At 38.2% G+C, this 21,806-nt stretch overlaps 1 protein-coding gene across 2 annotated transcripts in view; it reads left to right on the top strand.

Annotated features, from left to right (window-relative positions):
- VDAC1 (voltage dependent anion channel 1) overlaps window positions 1-11,031 on the top strand; it is a 36,159-nt gene extending 25,128 nt beyond the window's left edge. For both annotated transcript variants that reach the window (XM_027849221.1, XM_027849222.1), the window contains exons 6-9: window positions 2,536-2,763; window positions 6,237-6,387; window positions 7,398-7,455; window positions 10,011-11,031. In XM_027849221.1, the coding sequence (XP_027705022.1) occupies window positions 2,536-2,763; window positions 6,237-6,387; window positions 7,398-7,455; window positions 10,011-10,102 (529 nt within the window). In that variant the 3' untranslated portion in view covers window positions 10,103-11,031. The remainder of the gene's footprint in view (window positions 1-2,535; window positions 2,764-6,236; window positions 6,388-7,397; window positions 7,456-10,010) is intronic.
- Window positions 11,032-21,806: the final 10,775 nt, after the last annotated feature.

Here is a 21,806-nt window from a genome sequence, read left to right as displayed (position 1 = left end):
CAGGACTCTTAGCTATTGAACTTTCTGAAGGGCCCATAGACAAAAATGTGTGTTTTCCATAATTTATGTTCCATGGGGCTCAATGGGACTTGTTTTAAAATAATAGTAATAAAAAATATTGTTTCCCAGCCCCTCATTAGTTCAAACAGAGTAAACCCAAGTGGCCAAGTATTTGAGTTAATGTTTAGCAATAGGATACATAGTAGGTTGGGTTAGAAAATTACTACAGGGTTCAGGGAATTGCGGTAAGGTTAAATTATTGTCAGAGACATTGTTGCTATTATGCTATTGCATCAGTGCTTTTGTCTGATTTGGTTTCATTCTGGTTATTAGATACTCTGTTTACATCACTAAGATGTGTTCATTTTCACAAGTTAGGGGAATGATCCTCAGTGAGATTTCAGCAACCCTAAAGATTATCAAAATATGACTTCCTAGCGTATGCATTTTACTTCATGTCATCTTAAGGACTATCTTGGCATATCTTCTTTCCAAATCACAGCTGATGTTTTAATTGTGCTTTGGTGTATTTTCCATATGTCGTCTCATTTGAACCTCACAACCCCAGTCCCATGAGGTTGTTATTACAAGGCAACATTAACCCCATTTTAGAGATGAGAGGAAACTAAATTTCAGAAAAGTTAAGGGACTTTGTGCTCACAGAGCTCACAAATAAAAATAATATTAATAGCTGGTATTTATATGCACTTTAAGGGTTATAGTTGTTGTTGTTGTTCAGTTCAGTCATGACCAACTCTTTATGACATGCCAATGTTGTTCATGGGGATTTCTTGTGTTGGAAGTAAAAACTAAGCATAAAGTTCTGGGTAATAAAAATAAATTTATTAAGTAGACTGGCCAATCAGTAAATTAATGGACAGTGATTTGGTAATCAAAGATACCAAGGGAGACTCTGAAAAACCTTAACTCAGATGTATTCCTTTTGACAGGGAAATCCCCTGGTAAGTGAAACTCAACCCTAATTAGTAGACATTTAATGAGGAGGTGGGTTAAGAGCCCTCAGCCACTCCCAACCACTTTTTTGTGGAGGTTAGCTGAGAATGGGTCTGGTATGAGCCCCCTTCAGCAGTCTGGGCATCCTGATCAAGTTCTCTCTAGTTTGGTTTGTCCTTCATGAGCTGGGTTGCCCTAAACTAATGAAGCAGAGCAAGGACTGAAGCTCTTTCCCCTCAGGGAAGAACCTAACTCAGTCTGGATCCTGTTTATGTGGAAGACAGAAGTCAGGTTTCTAGTTGGGTGGGCCCCAGCCCAGGTGGCTTGAGAAGAGCTGAAATGCTTATGACTTTTTTTTATTCTGAGAGGGGCTTCTCTTTATTTTTTCTTTTTTTTTTGTATTATTTTTAAAATTAATTTATTTTGATTTATCAACAATCACTTCCATATGCTTTTGAGCTTTAAATTTTTCTCCCCCTTCCTCCCCACCACCCTCCCCAAGACAGTACACAATCTGATATAGGCTATACATATACATTCCTATTAAACATATTTTCACATTAGTGATGTTGTAAGTAAGAATTAGAACCAATAGGAGGAACCACCAGAAAGAGGAAACGAAACTCAACAGAAGAAAAAAAAATAGCAAATAGTATACTTCGATTTGCATTCAAACTCCATAGTTTTTTCTTTGGATATGGATAACATTTTCCATCAGGAGGCCTTTGGAGATGTCTTAGATCCTTGTATTGCTGGGAAGGATTAAGTTTATCAACATTAGTCATCGTACAACATTTCTGTTATTGTGTACAACGTTCTCCTCACTTCACTCAGCATCGGACCATACAAGTCTTTCCAGGTTTTTCTGACGTCAGCCTGTTCATCATTTCTTATATCACAGTAGCATTCCATTACATTCATATACCACAACTTGTTCAGCCATTCCCCAATTGATGGGCATTCCCTCAATTTCCAATTCTTTGCCTTCACAAAAAGAGCTGCTATAAATATTTTTGGACAAGAGGGGCTTCAAAAGCCCCTTTTGACAGAGAAGGGAATATTACAAATTATTATTAATAATCAAATGGTATTGTATTAAAATTATTTTTTCTCATTTGGCACAGATACTAGAGTAATTTGCCATTTCCTTTTCCTGTGGATCAAGGCAAACAGAGGTTAAGTGACTTGCCCAGGGTTGCACAGCTAGTAATTGTCTGAGGCTGCATTTGAACCTAGGTCTTCCTAGCCATAGAGGCAGCTAGGTGGCTCATTGGATAGAGTACTGGGCCTGGAGTCAGCCAGACCTTTACAAATATCCTCCCAATAACCCTGGGTGGTAGTTGTTATTAATAAATATTAAAGTAGTGGCAGTTGGATTGGAACCCAGGTTTTGCTGGATCCAGTACTCTCCACTGTTACTTTTTCCTCTAATGCTAAAGTCTGGATGTTACTGAATTTCTAGGTATACTTACTATAATGTAGTAATATATCCATTGAAATCTGCATATGGGGTATAACTGCTGTTATGCTATATTTAATTGCTGATTGTGAAGATGATAACCCTGTTTTCTTTTCCTTTAGGAAAAAAAGTGCTAAGATTAAGTCAGGATATAAGCGGGAACATATCAATCTTGGCTGTGACATGGATTTTGATATTTCTGGACCTTCAATACGAGGAGCTGTGGTACTTGGCTATGAGGGCTGGTTGGCAGGCTACCAGATGAATTTTGAAACTTCTAAATCTCGGGTGACCCAGAGCAACTTTGCTGTTGGCTACAAGACCGATGAATTCCAGCTACACACCAATGTGTGAGTCAAAAAGGACAAGAAGCTTTGCTCCTGTCCTTTCCTCTTTCTTTCTCATCCCTGGTTGGAAATGATGAAGGCTGCATTTAGCACTTATTGGCAAAATATTTGTATTTTTGTCTCAGGATTAGTCCATGTTGTTTTTGTGGAGATAAAACTTCCAGACAGTATTTTCTTTGTGAACTAAGAACAACAAATGTATTACTTTGTGAACACAAAATGACAGATTGGTTGCAAAAGCACCAGACAGATGGTAAACTGGAAAGAAGACGTAAGTAATAGTTAGAAATTATCCCTGAGAAAGAAGTTGGCGTAGGAAAGAAGGAACTGGCAGAGAAACTTAAGAGTTACAGACCTTCAATTGACGGAAGGTAGTCATGGTGATATGATATAGTGAGGTAAGCACAAACTTTTTTTTCCCCCTTTCCAGCAGAGGTCACTAGTAGTTAGGCTCCTTGTTACAGTTGGGGCCTATTTGCTCATGTGTTTCTGACTCTTCATAGGTTCCTTCCTTTATATTCAATGTCAGAAACAAAACAAAGTACATTTTTGAAGGCTTCTCCAGTTCTTTCTGAGGCTTTTTTTTAAATCAAAAATAAAAATTTGTAGATAGACCTTCAAAAATGTTTTTAGCACTCCAATGACATATGAGACACCCACTTGTGCTGTAGAAAATCTCATCTCCTGTTAGACCTCAAAAAGGTGCATCAATCGGTGGTCTCTCCAGGTACTCTTTTCTCCTGCCCAGTTTGCCTTAAGCAGCTCTGGGTTGATCTCTCAGTAGTTTTCAAATAACAAATGCCTGGGAACGTGTAAATGTTTGGAAGCTGTAAGTTAGCTCCTAAATGGGTCAACCCAGTTTTATACTCTGTGACAGAATATCATAGTTTTACCAAATTTCATAGACCATTTTAGAATTCTGAATGGAGTTTCCTTAATGACTGAGGGCTGGTAATTTTTGAGATTGCAATCAGGATTTTGTAATAAGTAATAATTGATATTTGCACAGCATTTTAATGTTTACAAAGCACTCCATTTAAAATTTTTTTTAATTAATTAATTTTTAGTTTTCAGCATTCACTTCCACAAGATTTTGAGTTCCAAATTTTCTCCCCATGTCGTCCCTCCCCCCACCCCAAAACGGCATGCATTCTACATTCTCCCAAAGCACTCTAAATTATCTCATTTGAATATCACAATTCCCTAAAGTACTTTGATACTGCAGATATTATTAGCACCATATTGTAGGTGATGAAACTGAATTAATAGAGGTTGTGACTTGGGCAAGGTCACATAGTTTTGGAAGTGGGATTTGAACCTAGTTCTTCCTGATTACGGGTATGCTGCTTTAACCACTAATCTTGGTTGGATAGCAGTCAGCCCAAACTCGTAACCAGATCCAATCTTTCTTGGGAACTGTCAGAATGATGAACTAGAACAGTGGAATGTTTCTTTCCAGTTTAAATTTATGGAAGTATTTAAGGGCCAGTTTGGGGAATTGTTCATATTTTGGTAGAGAAAGAGAGAGGAAGCAAGTCATTCTTTCATAGGCTTTGCTGTTCTTCCTCAGAAATAAGCCAGTCAACAAGCATTGGTTGAGCATTTACTGGGCTTCAATTTCCAATTTTGCAAAATGAGGTCAAGTCCAGTCAGACTAGATGAATTTTGAGGCCCCTTCCAGCTCTGACCTTTGACAGTATAGTGAATGATACATCTCTATCTTCCAGAATGGACCACTCTGACAATAAAGAGTACACTGATAGAGCTGCTGGAGCTCACTGGTGCCTGTGAAGTGACTAGCTTGGCCCTTGACACTAAGAATAAAAAAGATGAAGACCAAACCCACCTTGATAAAATCTTGAGGTTTTGGAAGTGAGGATGTTGAGGTTTTCTCTTTATCTCTGAAGGGTTCCCCCCCCCCCGCCGCCCTTTTTTATCTCTTGGGTATCTTAGAAAGATAGATGAAATATTAACTTTGGTTTTCAAAGCAGGGAGCTCTCCACTCCCCCCTGAAATCCCTCCCACTTTCATCAAAGACACAATCAATTGGGTAATAAGAGGTAACCCAAGTTTCTCAGGCTACAAGATGTGGACAGGCTTAAGCCTGGATAATCCATCAGGCAGGTAATTGGCTCCTGTAATCCCTACTTGGCAGCAATGGAAAGAATGATTTGAAGGCAGGGGACCAGGGTTTGATCCCTGTGCCACACTTTACTACTGTGTGATTTTGGGTAAGTCATTTAGCCTCATTTCTTCTTCTTTAAAATGTGAGTTCTGGATGACCTGTAAGATCCCTTCCAGTTCCAAGTCTCTGGTCCTGTGATGTAAGCCTAATCCTGTGCTAAGGACGCTTTGGATCATGGAGGATGAATTCCCTTGTTTAGGCTATAGTTCTGTGAGGAGGGCAACACTAACAAGAATCATATAGACAAAATAAAATAGAACAAATCAGAAATGCAGTAGGGGTTTGGAAATTTGAACTTTTTGAAATTTTGGAAATTTATAGCAGCATGTTTAGAAATCAGATCAATGGGGGGGGGAGTGAGACAAGTCTTGCAGGTGGGTTTTTAGCAATATGAATAAAGAAAAACAAACCTGGATATAAATCTGGCACGTGTGAGAACAATGAGGAAATCAATTTAAGGGATGTTCTTGAAGCAATAGGAGATAGTGGGTTGGACTAGGCTAAGGAAGGCTTTTCAAATCAGTATTTTGTTTCATTTGAGTTTTACAGAACAGAAAAATAATACCATACAAAAAATTCCTAAAATACTTAAAATTCTTAAAATGGAGTCTCAAAACTGTGGGAGCATATTTCAATGGAAAATTCTTACTGGATTTTCACAATCCTCTTTTCAATGTGCCTAAGTGGTGACAGCTTAGAGTAAGAATTAGTTTCTTCCATCACTGCTACTACTGCAACGGCAGCCCCGGATAAATTTCATTGCCACTCTTCAGAGTACATTGCAGCAGTCCATTCTGGAAGTCATGACATATAGCTAATATTAAAAATGCTCAGAAGTTTCAGCTATAGCTGAGAGCAATATTTCAGAATGTCAACTATAGCCAAGGTAGGATTCCTGTGTCTCTTTTGTGCCACCATCTATCCACTCCTGTATGTTTTGCCATTTTAGATGTTAACTTTGGTTCATGTGGCTGTTTGGCTTCATTATAGAAACCTAGGCTGTCTTCTAGCAGCCCCCATGTGACTGAAATAGTATTCCTCTCACCTCTGATCCTCCCTGACTCACGTTTCTGTCCAGTTTTTGGCAGGATATCATTACATACCTTCTTAGTGAAGTTTGATAAAGACTATGTTATTCAAAATTCCTATGACAAGTTTAGCCCATTAAAAAATTCTCTATGATAAGCTTTTTCAATTCAACACAGCTCCATATGTATTTATGAAGTGCCTGATACATTTTATGGGTCTTCCAAATGGCATTTTGCCATTTGTTTCCTGTGTTTGGTTACAGGAATGATGGTACAGAGTTTGGGGGCTCCATTTATCAGAAGGTGAACAAGAAGTTGGAAACTGCTGTCAACCTAGCCTGGACAGCTGGAAATAGCAACACTCGTTTTGGAATAGCAGCCAAATATCAGATTGACCCTGATGCCTCTTTCTCTGTGAGTACATGTGTCTTCACAAGCTTGAAAGGAAATGTAGAACTATTTGCCATTTTTAAATTCAGCTGTTGTGTGCTCCAGGAACACTGGGCTTTGGTTTCAGTGACTTGTCCTTTATCTCTTAATGAGCTTGTAGCATGCATTAAGGTTTAATATACATGCTTTTATTTTTATTTTTTAAAATAAGTTTTATTAATTACTTTTGGTTTTAAATAAGTCATTCTTTGATTTACCTCTTCCTCTGTTTCACATGAGCCTTCCCTAGTGACAAAGGAAAAAAAAACAGCACTCATTAAGTATTTAAAAAGCCTTTTTCTCTGGTGGATAGCCTCCTTATTGCCATTAGTGAAATGTCTCATGTTGCCACATATGCTGTGTTAACAGTTCTTGTCCTTTGTAACTCTCTTTCCTGGAATGAGTAAAGATGACCCCAGCCATGTTCCCTTAGGGTGGCAGGAGGTGGGGGAGGAATGAGAAGGAAAGCAAATGTCATTGTGCTTTCTATACCTTTTCCACCTTCATTCCGTCTCTTACCTATGCCCTCCAATCAATTCTTTATATTTCACCAGTGACTGGTTTGTGTCTGGGTTTGGAATGAATAGATAGTCATTATCACCTACCTGGGCCATCTGAAGTCATACTTACTTAGAAATTTTAAACAAGGAATCACATCATTTAGAATGACCTCAATAATTAAAACACAGTTAATCCTTCATGAGGTGATTGTCAAAAGTTATATTTCTAGGAACAATGAAGAAATGCATGTTTTTTTTTCTTGGAAATCAGGTTTTCAAGGCTTGTTACATATATTGATTTAAACACAACATTTGAATACTTATTTTGCATTCACCCTCTAAGAGCTAATTTCAAGTTTTCGTGAATTCTGTATTTTATGTGTTCCATAAACATGAGAAGAAAGTCATTCTGTGCTGAAACCCAGAGTTGGTGGATGATCAAAACTTTCTAGTTCACTTTATAACATTTAACTCTTTTCTTTTTCCTCTAAATAGGCTAAAGTGAACAATTCTAGCCTGATAGGCTTAGGTTACACCCAGACTCTAAAACCAGGTAAGGGTTATTTGTGTATGAAATCCACTTTTTGTGTCAACAGTAAGAATATTTTGTGTTGTAATTATTGGTTGTGGGATTTTTCTGTAATGTTTTATATTTGGGTTTGGTTTGAAAGACCTTTAGGTGGGTGTCAAGAGAACTAGGCTCTAGTTTTGGCTTTGCCCTTGACTCATGGTAAGACTTAAAGCTAAATTGTTTCACAATTTTAGTTCAGTTTCACCATTAGTATAATGAGGTTAAATGATGTCATTTGAGAGGCAGAGTGGAGCAGTTGAAAACGCATTGAACTTGGAAGCAGAGAATTGGGTTTGAATCCTGGCTATGATACTCACTACTTGTGTTACCCTGTGTAAGTCACTTTACCCCCAAGGCTTCAATTTCCTCATCTGTAAAATCAAGTTGGATTATATGACCTCCAAGGTCCCTTTTCCTAAGTTATGGTCTCTAGCCTTTGAATTCTGATTCTCAGCACCAGCCTAAAAGTAATCCCCATTATTATTGACCAGAAATGAAAAAGATATCCTTATTCTATTCCTTTGACCTATGTACAAGTCTTTTGACTATCCTGCTGAACCATTTAGATTTAGTTAGTATTTCAAGCTCTTCCAAGGAACTGGTTAGTGCTAGATATGTGACTGATTTCTTCTTCTTGTCCTAAATTCATAGACTCAGAGTTGGAAAAGGCCTTACAAATCATTTAGCCCAACCCTTTCATTTTTGAAGATGAGGAAGTTAAGGCTCAGAAATGGTGAGGGCTCAAAGTCACACAACAAGTCAATGTCAACTAGACTAGAGTTAACATCTGCTGAGTCTAAACTCAGTGTTCTTAACTCTATGCATCCAGTCAAGGTAAATTCTAAGACTTGATGGGTTCTACTATACTAGATATATTGGAAAAAATGTGGGAACAAATGTGGGAAATTAGTTGTTACAAGATACTTCTTACTCATTGCATAAGACATGTTTCTGGGACATAAATGATAAGGGGAGGGTAATGGACCCAGGTGCACTTGGTTGTGCCAGACAACATGGAAAATTCAGTGGGAATTTCAGAGGAGAATAAGCTGAGAGGAAAAATAACAGTTTGAAGGTTTAAGTGACATATAAATCTTAAAGCACCAAGTACATGTGAGTTAATTGTGGTGAACTTAAGGTAGGACCTTAACCAAAACTGTGGAAGGCATGCAGACTTCAAATAGGTGTGATCTTTATTGTTCAGGTATTGTTCACACCAGTGAGATCACTGTTCCATTTGAATATTATTATCATTAGGCAGTATGGTGTAGCACAGAGATGTCAAACTCACAGCTGGTAGGCTGCTTTGGCCAGTAAAACTCCAGAGTGCAACTCAAACTAGATTAAAATGTAATTGGGAAATATTTGACAAAATAAATAAAAATACAGTACAACATAGAAAATATTAATGTGTGGTTTTCTAAGTTAATATGCAGCAAGTAGTTTCTTTTTGTTTGACACCACTGATTCAATGGATACAGACTTGAAGACCTGAATTCAAATCTTATCTCTAATATACACTAACTGTGACCATAGGCAAGTTAATTAACCTTTCAGTGTTGTAGACAACTGTCTAAGACTTTTAAGTTACAGAAAGGGTACTGATCTGCATTGGTAGAGGGAATTTTCTCACAGAGTTTCCTGTTAGGGAGTTCTCAAAATTTTTGCTCTTGGGATCTCTTTTCACTCTCAAAAATCATTTAGAACCCTGAAGAGTTTTTGTTTATGTGGGTTTTATCTGCTGATAATATTAGAAATATATTATTGATAATAATGATTGATTATTAATTATCAATTAATAATTGTAATAATAATTAATAAATAATTAACTATTGATAATAAAATATAAATAAAATTTATAAAATATTAGAATAAAAATGGATATATTTCACAAATACTTAATTCATTAAAAATAAGTCCATTACATGTTAATGCAAATAACATAATTTTTCTATGAAAAATCAACTATATTTTCCAAAACAAAAAAAAATTTAGAAGTGTCATTGTTTCACATATTTTTGCAAATTTCTATAATGACTGGTTTAATAGAATATAGCTAAATTCTTATAATTCTTTCTCTATTCAATCTGTTGTGATATTTTGTTTTGGTAGAACTATTTAAAGAAAATTGTCCTCATATTGAAACATAATTGGAAAAGGGAGGGACTTTTTAGTGGGCAAATAACACGTTTGTTAGAACCCCTGAAGGATTCTTGGTGATCCCTAGGAGTCCACAGACTGCACATTGAGAACTGTTGCCATATGCTTAATGTCCCTATCTCAAAAGTGTTTCCAATAAATTCCAACTTTTTTTCTTCCTAACTTCATTACATAATAGTCTACACATGCGGCCAGTCAACCAGAATATATTTGTGTGACTTGGTATGCTTGGAGTTCTTCCTAAAAGATAAAGATACTGTCTCTGCCTCAAAGAACATTTCTAATGGGAGGTTCTGAATTTTTTTATAGTTTATGTAAAATATTTTAATCTTTCATTGATGAAATCTTTCTTCTTATCCCAATTGTTTGCACTATAGGTATCAAACTGACATTATCAGCTTTGCTGGACGGCAAGAATGTCAATGCTGGTGGCCACAAGCTTGGTCTAGGACTGGAATTTCAAGCATAAAAGAAGTTGTATAATCACTTAATTTTAAAATATTTTGCAGGATAGCTACCTTCAGAAATTAGTGTACCTTTTCATGTTGTATGTCTGGGACGCAAGTATTGCTATGTATCAATCATGTTAGACCTCCAGGTTAAAGATGACGCAGCTTTAAAGTGTTATCCTTTCAGAGATACAGAAGAAACCCGACTAAGAAAAAAGGTCCTTTCAGCTCCAGGCTTTTGAGGGGATATGTGATGATTCTCACAACAGCTTTCAGAATTCTCTAAGGATTGAAAGGGTGCATTGAGCCACCTTTTTTATCTAGAGGCAGCTGCTAGTGGAAGGCAATGACATGTGGGCACTTAGCAAATGTGGACTGATTAAATGAATGAAATTTTACTCCCTGAGAATTCATGGCCCATTGCAGTCAACTTGGCTACATATCTATCCTAAGTGGGTAGAAAGAGGCTCATTCCTTGATGGAGTGAAAACTTGTCTGAAAAGAGGACTTTTTTTTTTTTTTAAGTCAAATCCTTATGAATTGTTCCAGCCTTGATTAGTTACTTCTGCCAAAAGTTGTCTGCAGAGTCCTTTAGGTGTCCATTTTGTACCCTTTTGTTGTGGAGCCAGTTTGATGTGATTAAGCCAATATGTAGTACTTAATTCCCAGTCTCAATGTGGTTCCATTCACTTTGGCTGAGTTACATAAAAAGAGGCTGCTAGGACACAGAACCATAAGCAGGGAAGAGTCTGTGTAACTGTGCTCACATAGTGACATCATTTGGAATCAAAATTGGACTTCTGTTGTATTCTCACACTAATTTTTTTTTTTAGTAATTAATGGATATATTTTAGAATCTTCCATATTGTGTGGAATTAGATGCCTTCCCCTCCAAATGCTATACTTACCACCACTTAAAAATACAACTTGAATAAAATATTGAAACCTCTGCCTTTTCCCCTTTGTTTTTAATTAATTTATTTTACATATCATAGTAGCTGTTAATAGAAATAAAAATGCACATGGGCTTAGAAACATGTTGTTGAATACTTTTGATGCTTTTCCATAAGTGTACCTTATTTAGACAAAAGTTAAATAAGAAGAAAGAGCATGAACACACATTTTTGGAATGAGTTTTGGGCAGAAAGAGTACTACTCTTCCTTTGGTTCTAATGCTTTGTCCTGCCCCAAGTATCACAAAAAGGACATGTGTTAGTATTTGTTGTGATTTGTATTTGTCTCAATTTGTTTATCTATGGATGTGCTTACAAAGCCCGTTTTTTTCCTTTACACCATGGCTGCATTTAGGGGATTTTGAAATGAGGATTTGTCAGGTTTCATCATGCTAGCTGTTGGTAAAATCAAATGAGATAATAAACATGAAAAGTCTTTAAAAGGAATGTCATTGATTTGCTCATTAAAACTATTCTGTTTTTAGCTTTGTATCCCTGGGGGCTAATATAGCACCTTACCCAGAGTAGGTATTTAATTAACATTTTTTAATTGAATTGAGTGTATTCTTGGATAAAGCTTGGTACATTTGAAAGATGATTGGCTTCACCAGGAGTAGACTTGGATTAAAATCCTGGTTCTTCCAATTATCACCTATATGAGTTTAGGCAAGTTAATTTTACATTTCTGGGTGTGTTTTCTCATCTGTAAAATGAGGTGATTTCTTGTAAATTATCTCTAGAATGCTCTCCAGCTTTATATGTCTGGGCCTAAGTGAACTAATTCAAACAAGCATTTAAGTGGCTTCTGTGTCTAAGGCATTGTGCTAAATGCAAATGATAAGATGATAAAACAGTCCCTGTCTTCAAGAAGCTTACATTCTTTTTTTAAACTTAAATACAAAATAAAAGGAAAAAAGTATTGCCATGGGCACAGCAAAATGTAGGAAAGGATTAACAATATACAGCAATAAATTTCCATTTCAAGAAAGCCTATCTAATACTATACATTTGTTCAGAGCTGGTCATCTTTGCTTCCTTGTAAGTTTTTTCTTCTCTGCTGTACACTTTTTACTTTTTTTTTCCCCCTTCCTCTCCCTCCAAGAAGGCTACAATTAAGTGAAGATATATATTATATATGTGTGTGTATGTATACATACATATACTTAGATATCTGTAATCATACTCATATATTGACATACATTCATATACATCTATATAAAATTGTACTATACTTGTTTGTCCTCAGTTTCTCTTGAGGGTAGATAACCTCTTCTTAAGTCCAAGTGTCCATATTTTTCTAAGTCCACCAACTCATCATTTCTTACACCACAGCAATATTCCAACCTTATACTGTCTAATTATTTTGAATAGTCTAAAACAATATTGATTAATATGGCTGACATATAATGTAGTTTTCCTCTTTTGATTAAATCTATTTTAGCTTTAACTTTGTCTGAGATCATGATTACTACCCCTGCTTTTCCTCCCAATAAATTCTACTTCTGATCTTTATTTTATGTTTGTGTGTATCTCTTATTTCCTAACTCTCCTGACTCCTATACTTCTACCACTACTTTATCCTCTTAATACTTAACCTACCCCACCCACCAAAGATCCCTCCCTTATCCTCTCCCCCTACCCTTTCCCCTTACCCTCTTGTTTCTGTCTGAATTTAGAAGACTTTCATAGTCTTCCAAATATGTTATTGCCTCTTTATCCCATTTCCATTAATCTAGATACCCTTCTATACCCGCCTCTTATCCTGTTCCCTCACCCTCTTATTTCTTTATAAATTTAGAAGACATCTCCTTCTAAATGTATATATTGTTTTCTCTTTAACTCAGATCTGACGTGAGTAGAATTCCCTCAAAAAATCTCTCCTTTATACTCTTTCCTCTCCCCATCCCCACAGCCTTTTATTTCTTTCTGAATTTAGAAGACTTTTATGCCCTTCTAGATATATATGTATTGTTCTCTCTTTAACCCATTCCTGATGAGAGTAGGGTTCTAGAACTACCACCTCTCCTCCCCCATCTAATTCCTCTGTGTCAGTTCTTTCTCTTGCACCTCGTTCACATAATTACTCTTTTTGCCTTCTAAATGTTTTTACCTTTTACAATCACATGATACTTAAGTCTACCCTAATCTTTCGAACTATCTAATGACTAATAACAGACATACAATTTATATTTCCTCATATAAAAATTAAGCAGTCTGTCCTTATTGAGTCCCTTGTAATTAGTCTTTGATGTGTACCTTATATTTCTCTTGGATTTTGTATGTCATATTTTCTATTAAGTTCAGGTTTTTTTTTTTTTAACAAAATCCTGAAAGTCTGGCAATTCATTGAAAATCCATTTTTTTTCCATTCAGGATTATGGTTAACTTTGCTGGGTATATTTTCTGCCACAGCCCCAGTTCTTTTGCTCTTCAATGTATATTGTTCCAAGACTATATGGTCTTTTAGTGTTGCCGCTGTTAGGTCTTGTTGATTCTGATTTTGGCTCCACCATATCTCTTCTTGATGTGTTCTCCAGATCAATTTTTCTCATGAGATGTCTCACATTCTCTTCTATTTTTTCATTCTAAGTTCTGTGAATTCTTTTTTGGGCAGGTGACCATTTGATGTTACTCTTTGGGGTAGGAAAAGTTTTTTTTTGCTTCAGTATCCTCTGAAGATGAACCTCAGTTTTCTCTATTCCCATAGTAACTTTCTATACTTAGGCCCATTCTCCTTTGCCTGCTCATTTTTTAAAAATTTGTAGCAGCTTATTGTAATCACCTCTAGTCCTGGGGTATGGGGGATGGTACCTCTGGCCTCAGATCCTTCTTCCGTTCTCCTCTCTGTCCTAGAACCAAAACTGAGAGCTCTGCCCTCCTGTAAGCCAGCTGTGTCCCTGCCCCACTGCTTCTGTACTCACTCAACCAGTGCGTGCCTTCTCACCCAAGGTTACATCTCAGCACAGCTGGGTCTGGTGTCCCATAGCAGAGGTTCCCTCAATCTTACTCTGCTCAGATGCCTGACTCCACAGTTGCCTGGGAGGGGAAAATTCCTGTGGTTGGGCCTGAGGCTATCTCCCAAATCTGCTAGCCCCTGAGCTCACTACTTGCCATTTCAGAGGAACTAGCCTGGAGGTGTTTACACTTCACCTGGGTTTCTTTTTCTTTTTTCTTTTTTTTATTTTTTCATGGCAATTTATTTATTTATTTTTTTGTTTTCAACATTTACTTCCACAAGATTTGGAGTTCCAAATTTTCACCCCATCTCTCCCCTCCCCCCACTCCAAGATGGCATGCATTCTAAATACCCCTTTCCCTAGTCTGCCTTCCCTTCTATCTCTCCCCCACTTCTCTTATCCCCTTCCCCTTCAATTTTCCTGTAGGGCTGGATGGATTTCTGTACCCCATTTCCTGTATTATTTCCCAGTTGCATGTGAAAACATTTTTTTTAAACATGTGTTTTTAAAACTTTGGGTTCCAAATTTTCTCCCTTCCTCCTTCCCCACCCACCCTCATTGATAAGGCAAGCAACTAAATATAGGTTATATATGTGCAGTTATGCAAAACACTTCCATAGTAGACATGCTGTGAAAAACTAACTCTATTTCCCTTAATCCTATCCCACCCACCCATTTATTCTATTCTTTCTTTTGACCCTGTCCCTCCTCAGAAGTATTTGCTTCTGATTACTCCCTTTCCCAATCTGCCCTCCTCTCTATCACTCCCCTACTCTCTTGTCCCCTTCCCCCCCTATTTTCCTGTAGGGTAAGATTTCCACACCCAAATCAGTGTGTATGTTATTCCCTCCTTAAGTCAAATCCTATGAGAATAAGATTCACTCGTTCCCTCTCACCTTCCCCCATTTCCCCACCACTGTAAGAGCCTTTTCTTTTTGTTTTTTTTTTTGTGGGATAATTTACCCCATTCTACCTCTCCCTTTTTCCTTCTCCTAGTATATTCCCCTCTCATCCCTTAATTTTATTCTCCAGATAGGACCCCTTCATTTTCAACTCACCTTGTGCCCTCTATCTATATCTACATATGCATATATATATAATTTTTTCACCTGGGTTTCTTCAGATCTTCTCAGGTTGTCCCTGGAGAGGACAACCAACTCTTATTTTTACTCTATGTTGGCCCTGAGGCACTATTTTATCTTGTTTGTGGGGAAAATTTGGAAAGCTTGGAATTTTCTGACCTCAGGCCATCTTTCCAGAATCCTACCTAAGAAGCTTATACTCTCTTGCAAGGATATAGATGAGAAATAGATAAGTATATACTTAATTGGAGGAAGTAAAGACTATTTTGTTTTTATTCTCTCTGGCTTCAGGATTGTGGAAAGAGACTTTGGATTCTCTTAGGATTTTTTCCAAACCCTGATGTCAGTCACCATTTATATTGAGCCTATGGGAACAATCCCCTACCCCAATCCAGTTACCCAACGGTAAGATGAAACCTAGGGTTTGGTTTCCTCTTCTAAACTATTTTTTCTCAGGTAAAGTAGAATGGATTCTTTGTCCCAATCCCAGGGTACACTATTGATTTAGTAAGCTGAGTATCCATGGAGAAGAATATGGAGTGCTTAGTTGCTAGAGTATATTAAGGGAACTTGAGAACCTTCCATGACTGTGTGTAGCCATCAATCTATTCTGGAGGATATTCTAGGCCAGAGTTCAGCTGCCTATTTTTGTGTGCCTGCAAACTAATACTTTTATCCTATTCAAAAATGCAAAAACCATTCTTTGCTCCCTGTTCTAAACTACCCAGGATTGGGTCTACACTATTAAGCCAGACTTGAGCTCTTGCTGAGTTTGTGGCTGACCAGTCTTGGTATTGTGAAAGCATAGACTGGTTTAGGAAACTGCTTTACTCTTGTTCATCCTTTGAACTTGAAGAGGACTGATAATATCACAATGTTGGGATCGAGGTACAATATGTTCAACTATGGCTGATCAGTCCAATATGAGTTCTAAAGGCTTTAGCACAGGTTGGGCATAAATAGTCTGTTGGCACATTTGGGATGGAAATGTCTCTAGTTTTGCGCTTCTCATGTTTCCTTTGTGCTACTGTGATTCTGCTTTGCTCAGAGCACAGCACCTTCTGTGATGTGGGCACACTATGCTGGGTTTAAATGTTTAGTAGATTCCACAAATCCTCAAACCTTCCCAGATTGGTCAATCAGTGAGTCTGAGCGTTGTGCCAGGATGTCCTAGTGTCTCTGTATTGCATGAGATGCCATATTACAGTGGAAAGAGCTAAACTCCCTCAGTTATGCCATTTATTAATCATGTGGTCATTTATGCCAATTAGCCTCAGTTTCTTTGACTGTAAAATTGGGATAATACTTGTAATTCATATCTCCTGGTGTTATTATGAAGATCAAATGAGATAACATATGCAAAAACACTTCACAAACTGGAATGTACTATATAAATATAAGCTACTAATATGTAGGAACCATTATTCTTAACAGATCAGATCATGGAAATTCTTCAGTGGTTCCCTGTTGCCTCTAGGATAGATCCTCAACTTGTCATTTAAAGGCCCTTACAATCTGGCTCCTTCCTATCTCTCCAGTCCATTTCCTATTACCTTTCTTTTATAAATTCTGTGTTGTCCAAAATATTCCCTCTTTTTCACAGTGCTTTGCACAAGTGCATTATGCTTGGAATGTACTCACTCCCACCTTACTTTCCCCTTGTACAGCCACTACCTTCCTTCCAAATCCATCTGGTGTTTTTTAAAGTGAAGCGACTTATCCCAGGTGATGGCTAGGAAGTGGAAGTCAGGATTTCAATCTTGGTTCTCTATTCTAGTTCCCACACTTTCCAATGTACCACATTGCCTCCTTTCAATAATTTTTGTTGACCCATTTTAGTTGTGTCTGGCTCTTTATGACCCCATTTGGGGTTTTCTGGGTAAAATTACTGGAGCAGTTTGCCTTTTCCTTCTCGTTTTATAGACAAGGGAACTGAGGCAAACAGAGTTAAGTGATTTGCCTAGGGTCACACAGCTAGTTAGTGTCTGAGGTCAGATTTGAACTTGGGAAGATGAGTCTTCTGACTTCAGGCTCAACACTCTATCCACTGCGCCAGCTAGCTGCCCTTTCAATAATTTTGTCTACTTAAAGGTTACTTGTGGAAATCTATATTCTCACTGTCATGGAATATTAATAATGTCGATAACTCTAGGAAGAATGCACTCAAGATAATGGACAATTATTCATGGGACTTAGAGGTTGAAGGGACCTTAGAAACCATCTAATCTAACAACCTCCTTTAACATTTAAGTACACTGAAGCTCAGGAAGATAATGACTCACTTTTAAGGTCGCTCTTACCCCAGTATCTAATGTAGAGTTGGCTCTTTTCACTTAGGCCAACCCCTTTACTTGTGCTCTTGATCCCATCCTTTCCTGTGTCTACCCTTACAATACCTTCCCTGCTAATATTCAAACTCTTTTTATTTGCTCCTTCCTTGCTTCCTACAAACATCTTCAGGTCTTCTCCTGAAGTTTACCAAAAAACTCAAAAACAAATTGCAGAAAAACCCTTTACTTGACCTTACCATTACTCAAAATTATAATCCTATACCTATCCTCTGTTTCATAGCCAAACTAGAAAAAGCTGCTCACCCTCACTACTTCTTCTTCCCTCCCAGAAGTCCTGCCCCTTTTTCATTAACATCTCAATACCTTGCAATTTGGTTTCCTCTGTTACTCAAAGGAAACTGGTCTCTTTCAGGTTATTTAGCAATCATGGCTAAATCATGGGCTTTTCTCAATCCTCATCGTCTACTTTTCTTCCGAATTTGATACTTGAAGGGGCAGCTAGGTGATGGAGTAGATAGAGCACCGGTCCTGAAGTCAGGACTTGAGTTCAAATGTGACCTCAGACCAAACACCTGACACTTACTAGCTGTGTGACCCTGGGCAAGTCACTTAACCCCAACTGCCTTAAAAAAAAAAAAAATTTGATACTTGATTACCCCCCTTCTGAATACTTTTTCCAGCCTGGATTTTCTTGGAAAGAGAAGAAAGTATTCTGAAGGAGGGAGTAGTCAACCCCTGCCATCACCCTGAGAGAACTGGTTGACTACTGCCTCTCCTGAATACTTTTTCCTCCATGGATTCTCCTGACAGTTCTTTTGGGGTTCTTCTTTTACCTGTCTACTCCTCCATCGCTTGCTAAGATCATCATCCATGTGTGCTTTCTCTTTAAGAGTGGTTATTTCTCAGCACTCCGTCCTGGGCCTTCTATTATGGGTTCAATATCTTCCAGAGCAGGCTTCATCTCACCTTATCATTTACCTCATCACTATGACCTAGTCAGTGTGGGCATCTCACTGCCTACCCTGCTGTTCACTTCTTCACACTATGACCCCTAGAGACCCAATTCTACATTTCAGAGGAGTTAAGGCACTTATCTTAGAGACCAGCTCTGGGGTGGAAATGCCTGTAGAGGAGAGTATCAGTACTCAAAGTACTAGGTGCCCTTGTATCTATCTAGATGACTCAGAACTCTAGACAATGCTTTATCTCATACAGCTAGCCATCCACCAGTACACCAAGGCCCCCTCAATGCAGACATCTTGCCATCACCCCGACATCACACATGCACATACATACTGTCCACTTCTCATTTTACCCCTCCCTTCTCAGAGCATCAATCCTCAATTTATGCGTTATCTCCCTAATATAATGTAAGCTGGGGTGTGGGGGAGAGGGACTAACTTTTATATATATGTATATTTTTTTCCCATGAGGCAATTGGGCCTAAGTGACTTGCTCAGGGTCACACAGCTAGTAAGTGGCAAGTGTCTGAGGTTGGATTTGAACTCAGGTCCTTCTGACTCCAAGGATGGAGCTCTATCTGCAGCACCACCTAGCTGCCCCTAACTTTTTTATTTCAATCCCAGCACCTAGTACAGTACTGGAAAAAGATGCTTAATAAATGCATTTTGATTGCTCACCATGAAGATACCTCCTCAATCTATATCTTCATCCCCAATCTCTTGAGCTCCAGTCTTAAATCACCAACTGCTGTTTGAACATAACTTACTACATGTCTCATAGGCATCTCAAACTCAACATGTCCCCAAATGGACCTTATCTCCTCTCCACTTACCCCTTCTCAAACCCATCCCAAGTCCTAACTTTCTTTTTCCGTTAAAGATACTACCATCCTTATTACCCAGATTGCAAACTTGAAATTCTCCCTGACTCTTTCTCACCCTCAACTCCATCCTTTTCTTGCCACTACCCTAATTCAGGTCCTCAGTACCTCTCACAATTGCTAGATTGGTCTACTGTCTCAAATGACTCCCTTCAAACAATCACACAGCTGTCAAATTGATATTCCTAAAGCACAGGATTGACTACTTAACTCCTCTGCTCCAAAACCTCCTGTGGCTCTGTACTTTGGATAAAATACACACTCCTCTGTTTGGCACATAAAGCTTTTCACAGCTTAATTTTCCTATAAGCAACATTTTCCTTCATGCATACTACATATTCAACTAAACTGGCCCTGAACTTGTTCCACCTTCCATCTCTGCGTCCTTGTATAAGTTGTCCTGCATGCCTACCATGGCCTTCCTCCTCTGCCTCTTTGAATCCCTAGTTTTTTGGGTTTTTTTTTTTGGCTAGGCAATGGGGTTAAGTGACTTGCCCTGGGTCACACAGCTAGTGAGTGTTATGTGTCTGAGGCCAGATTTGAACTCAGGTCCTCCTGATTCCAGGGCCAGTGCTCTATCCACTGTACCACCTAGCTCCTAGTTTGTTGTTTTTTTTTAAGCGCCTGCTTATACCACCTCCTATGTGAAGCCTATCCTAATTCTCTTGGTATATTACCTTATATGTTCTTTGAATTTGTCCATCTGTGTACATGTTGTCTCCGTCCCCCATCAGAACATGTTTCTTCATTTCACAGTACCTACTACATATTAGGCACATAATAAATTCCTGTGGAATAAATTAATGAACATCACATAGGTAGTAAGTAACAGGACTTGGCTTTGAATGCAGGTTTTCATGGTTCTAAATCCAGTTCTCTGTTTACTATACCACATGAAGGGCAGTCTGGAGGTAAGGACAGAATTGACTGTACAGTCTGTAAAGGGGGACTCTGGAAGGTGTGTTTGAAACAAGTATGTTTTGTTCTATACCAAACTCTGTGGAATCTTTGAGAAAACATATGATAGGAATGAAACCTGGAGTATTGGTTCTGACTGGGGCACAGTGGTTTCTCTGTACATATGAGACAAAAGATAGCCTTGCAATAAGGAGGGCATTCATCATTTTCTGGCAGTATGTGGGTTAAGGGATGAATAAGGCCTCAGTCATTGACATCATTGGATCTATATATTCCTGGTAACTCATGGTAGCCAGAAAAAGCTCATATAATTAGATGTAGGAATAGAACATTGAACCTTCTCCCTGTAAAGGTCTGTTTAGAGCTGAGCTCTGGTTTCTAGTTTTTCTCCAAGTGGACCATGAAGTTCAAAACTTTTACAGCAATGAAAAGGGAAGAGGATATGTACAGTTATGCTTCACTTTATGCAATGTGTGGACTCAAAAAAAAATTGCATATGAAAGGAGGTTTTGAAAATTGTATCTGCTCTTGAATATAGGCAGGGAATGGAAAGTGTCTTGTTTATTAATACAAATCACTGTCTTCATCCCCAACACCCAGACAGTTTTCTAAGTTTGGCATTTATATACATATATATTATATATATATATATATAATATATATATATATATTTTTTTTGGTAACCTGTGGCCCAGGACTCCCTATGAACTCTCTGATCACATAATACAAACTGGGTCTAGCTTCCAAGACTCTTTCTCTCTTAGGCTCATTAAGCCTCTCTCTGCATTAGAGTTTTACTTCAGAGAAATCTCTAAGACAAAGCTTAAGTATAGGTTGTGTCTAGGTTTCCCCAAATGTGTGTTAAAGGTCCCTAACTCCCATACAGGAGCTCAGTGTACAATTCTGACATTGGGTATGGGACAGACTTTATTTCACCACCATAGAAATTGCATAAGACACAAAGGACTAACAGAAGCCCATGAACAGATACAGAAACACAGAAAGTGTTAAAATATCCCACCCGGAAAGAATATAAACTGTGTGAGATGGGCTTCTGAACAGGCAGTCACCTTCCCATAGGCCTACACTGTATGAGTTACAGAAAAGTTAGTAATGGAGTTTGCAAGGTACAGATCTTTTGCCCTCCTTGTGGCATACTCCACTAAGATTTTAACAGCAAGGTGATCTTATGTTTGTGATCTACTTTCTTTAAGAAGCACACTGTTAGGGAAGTCTCCCTTAGGAGGCTGGTGCCCAAATGCTCAAACTTATGGACACAAACCTGGAGTTAGTTAACCATGAAACAATTTCCAAATCTAGTACTAGAAGGCTAAGTTCTGGGATCATGCTACCTGGGGTATTAAAAATCCCCCCTCTAGTACAAAGGAATTTGGGGTTGACAAACACTGAACCCAATTGTCCACTGGGGCTGAGCAGACATATACATTTCTACCTCTGCCAGATTCTGCTACAGGTAGAAGGCAACTGTAGTGGTACAGTGAATGGACCGCTGGACCTGAAGTCAGGTGGGACCTGAGTTCAAATCCAGCCTGAATGTGTGGTGCTGGGCAACCTCTGTCTGGCTCACTTTCCTCATCTGTAAAATGGGGGTTACTAATAGCACCTACTGTCCAGTGTTGCGAGATAAAATTTTTAAAGTGCTTTGCAAACCTTAAAACA

Source organism: Vombatus ursinus, unplaced genomic scaffold (genome assembly GCF_900497805.2).
Source record: "Vombatus ursinus unplaced genomic scaffold, bare-nosed wombat genome assembly UNPS02007284.1, whole genome shotgun sequence".
Lineage (NCBI taxonomy): Eukaryota > Metazoa > Chordata > Mammalia > Diprotodontia > Vombatidae > Vombatus > Vombatus ursinus.
Note: the sequence above shows the minus strand (reverse complement) of the source record. Positions and strands in the feature narration are given on the sequence as shown.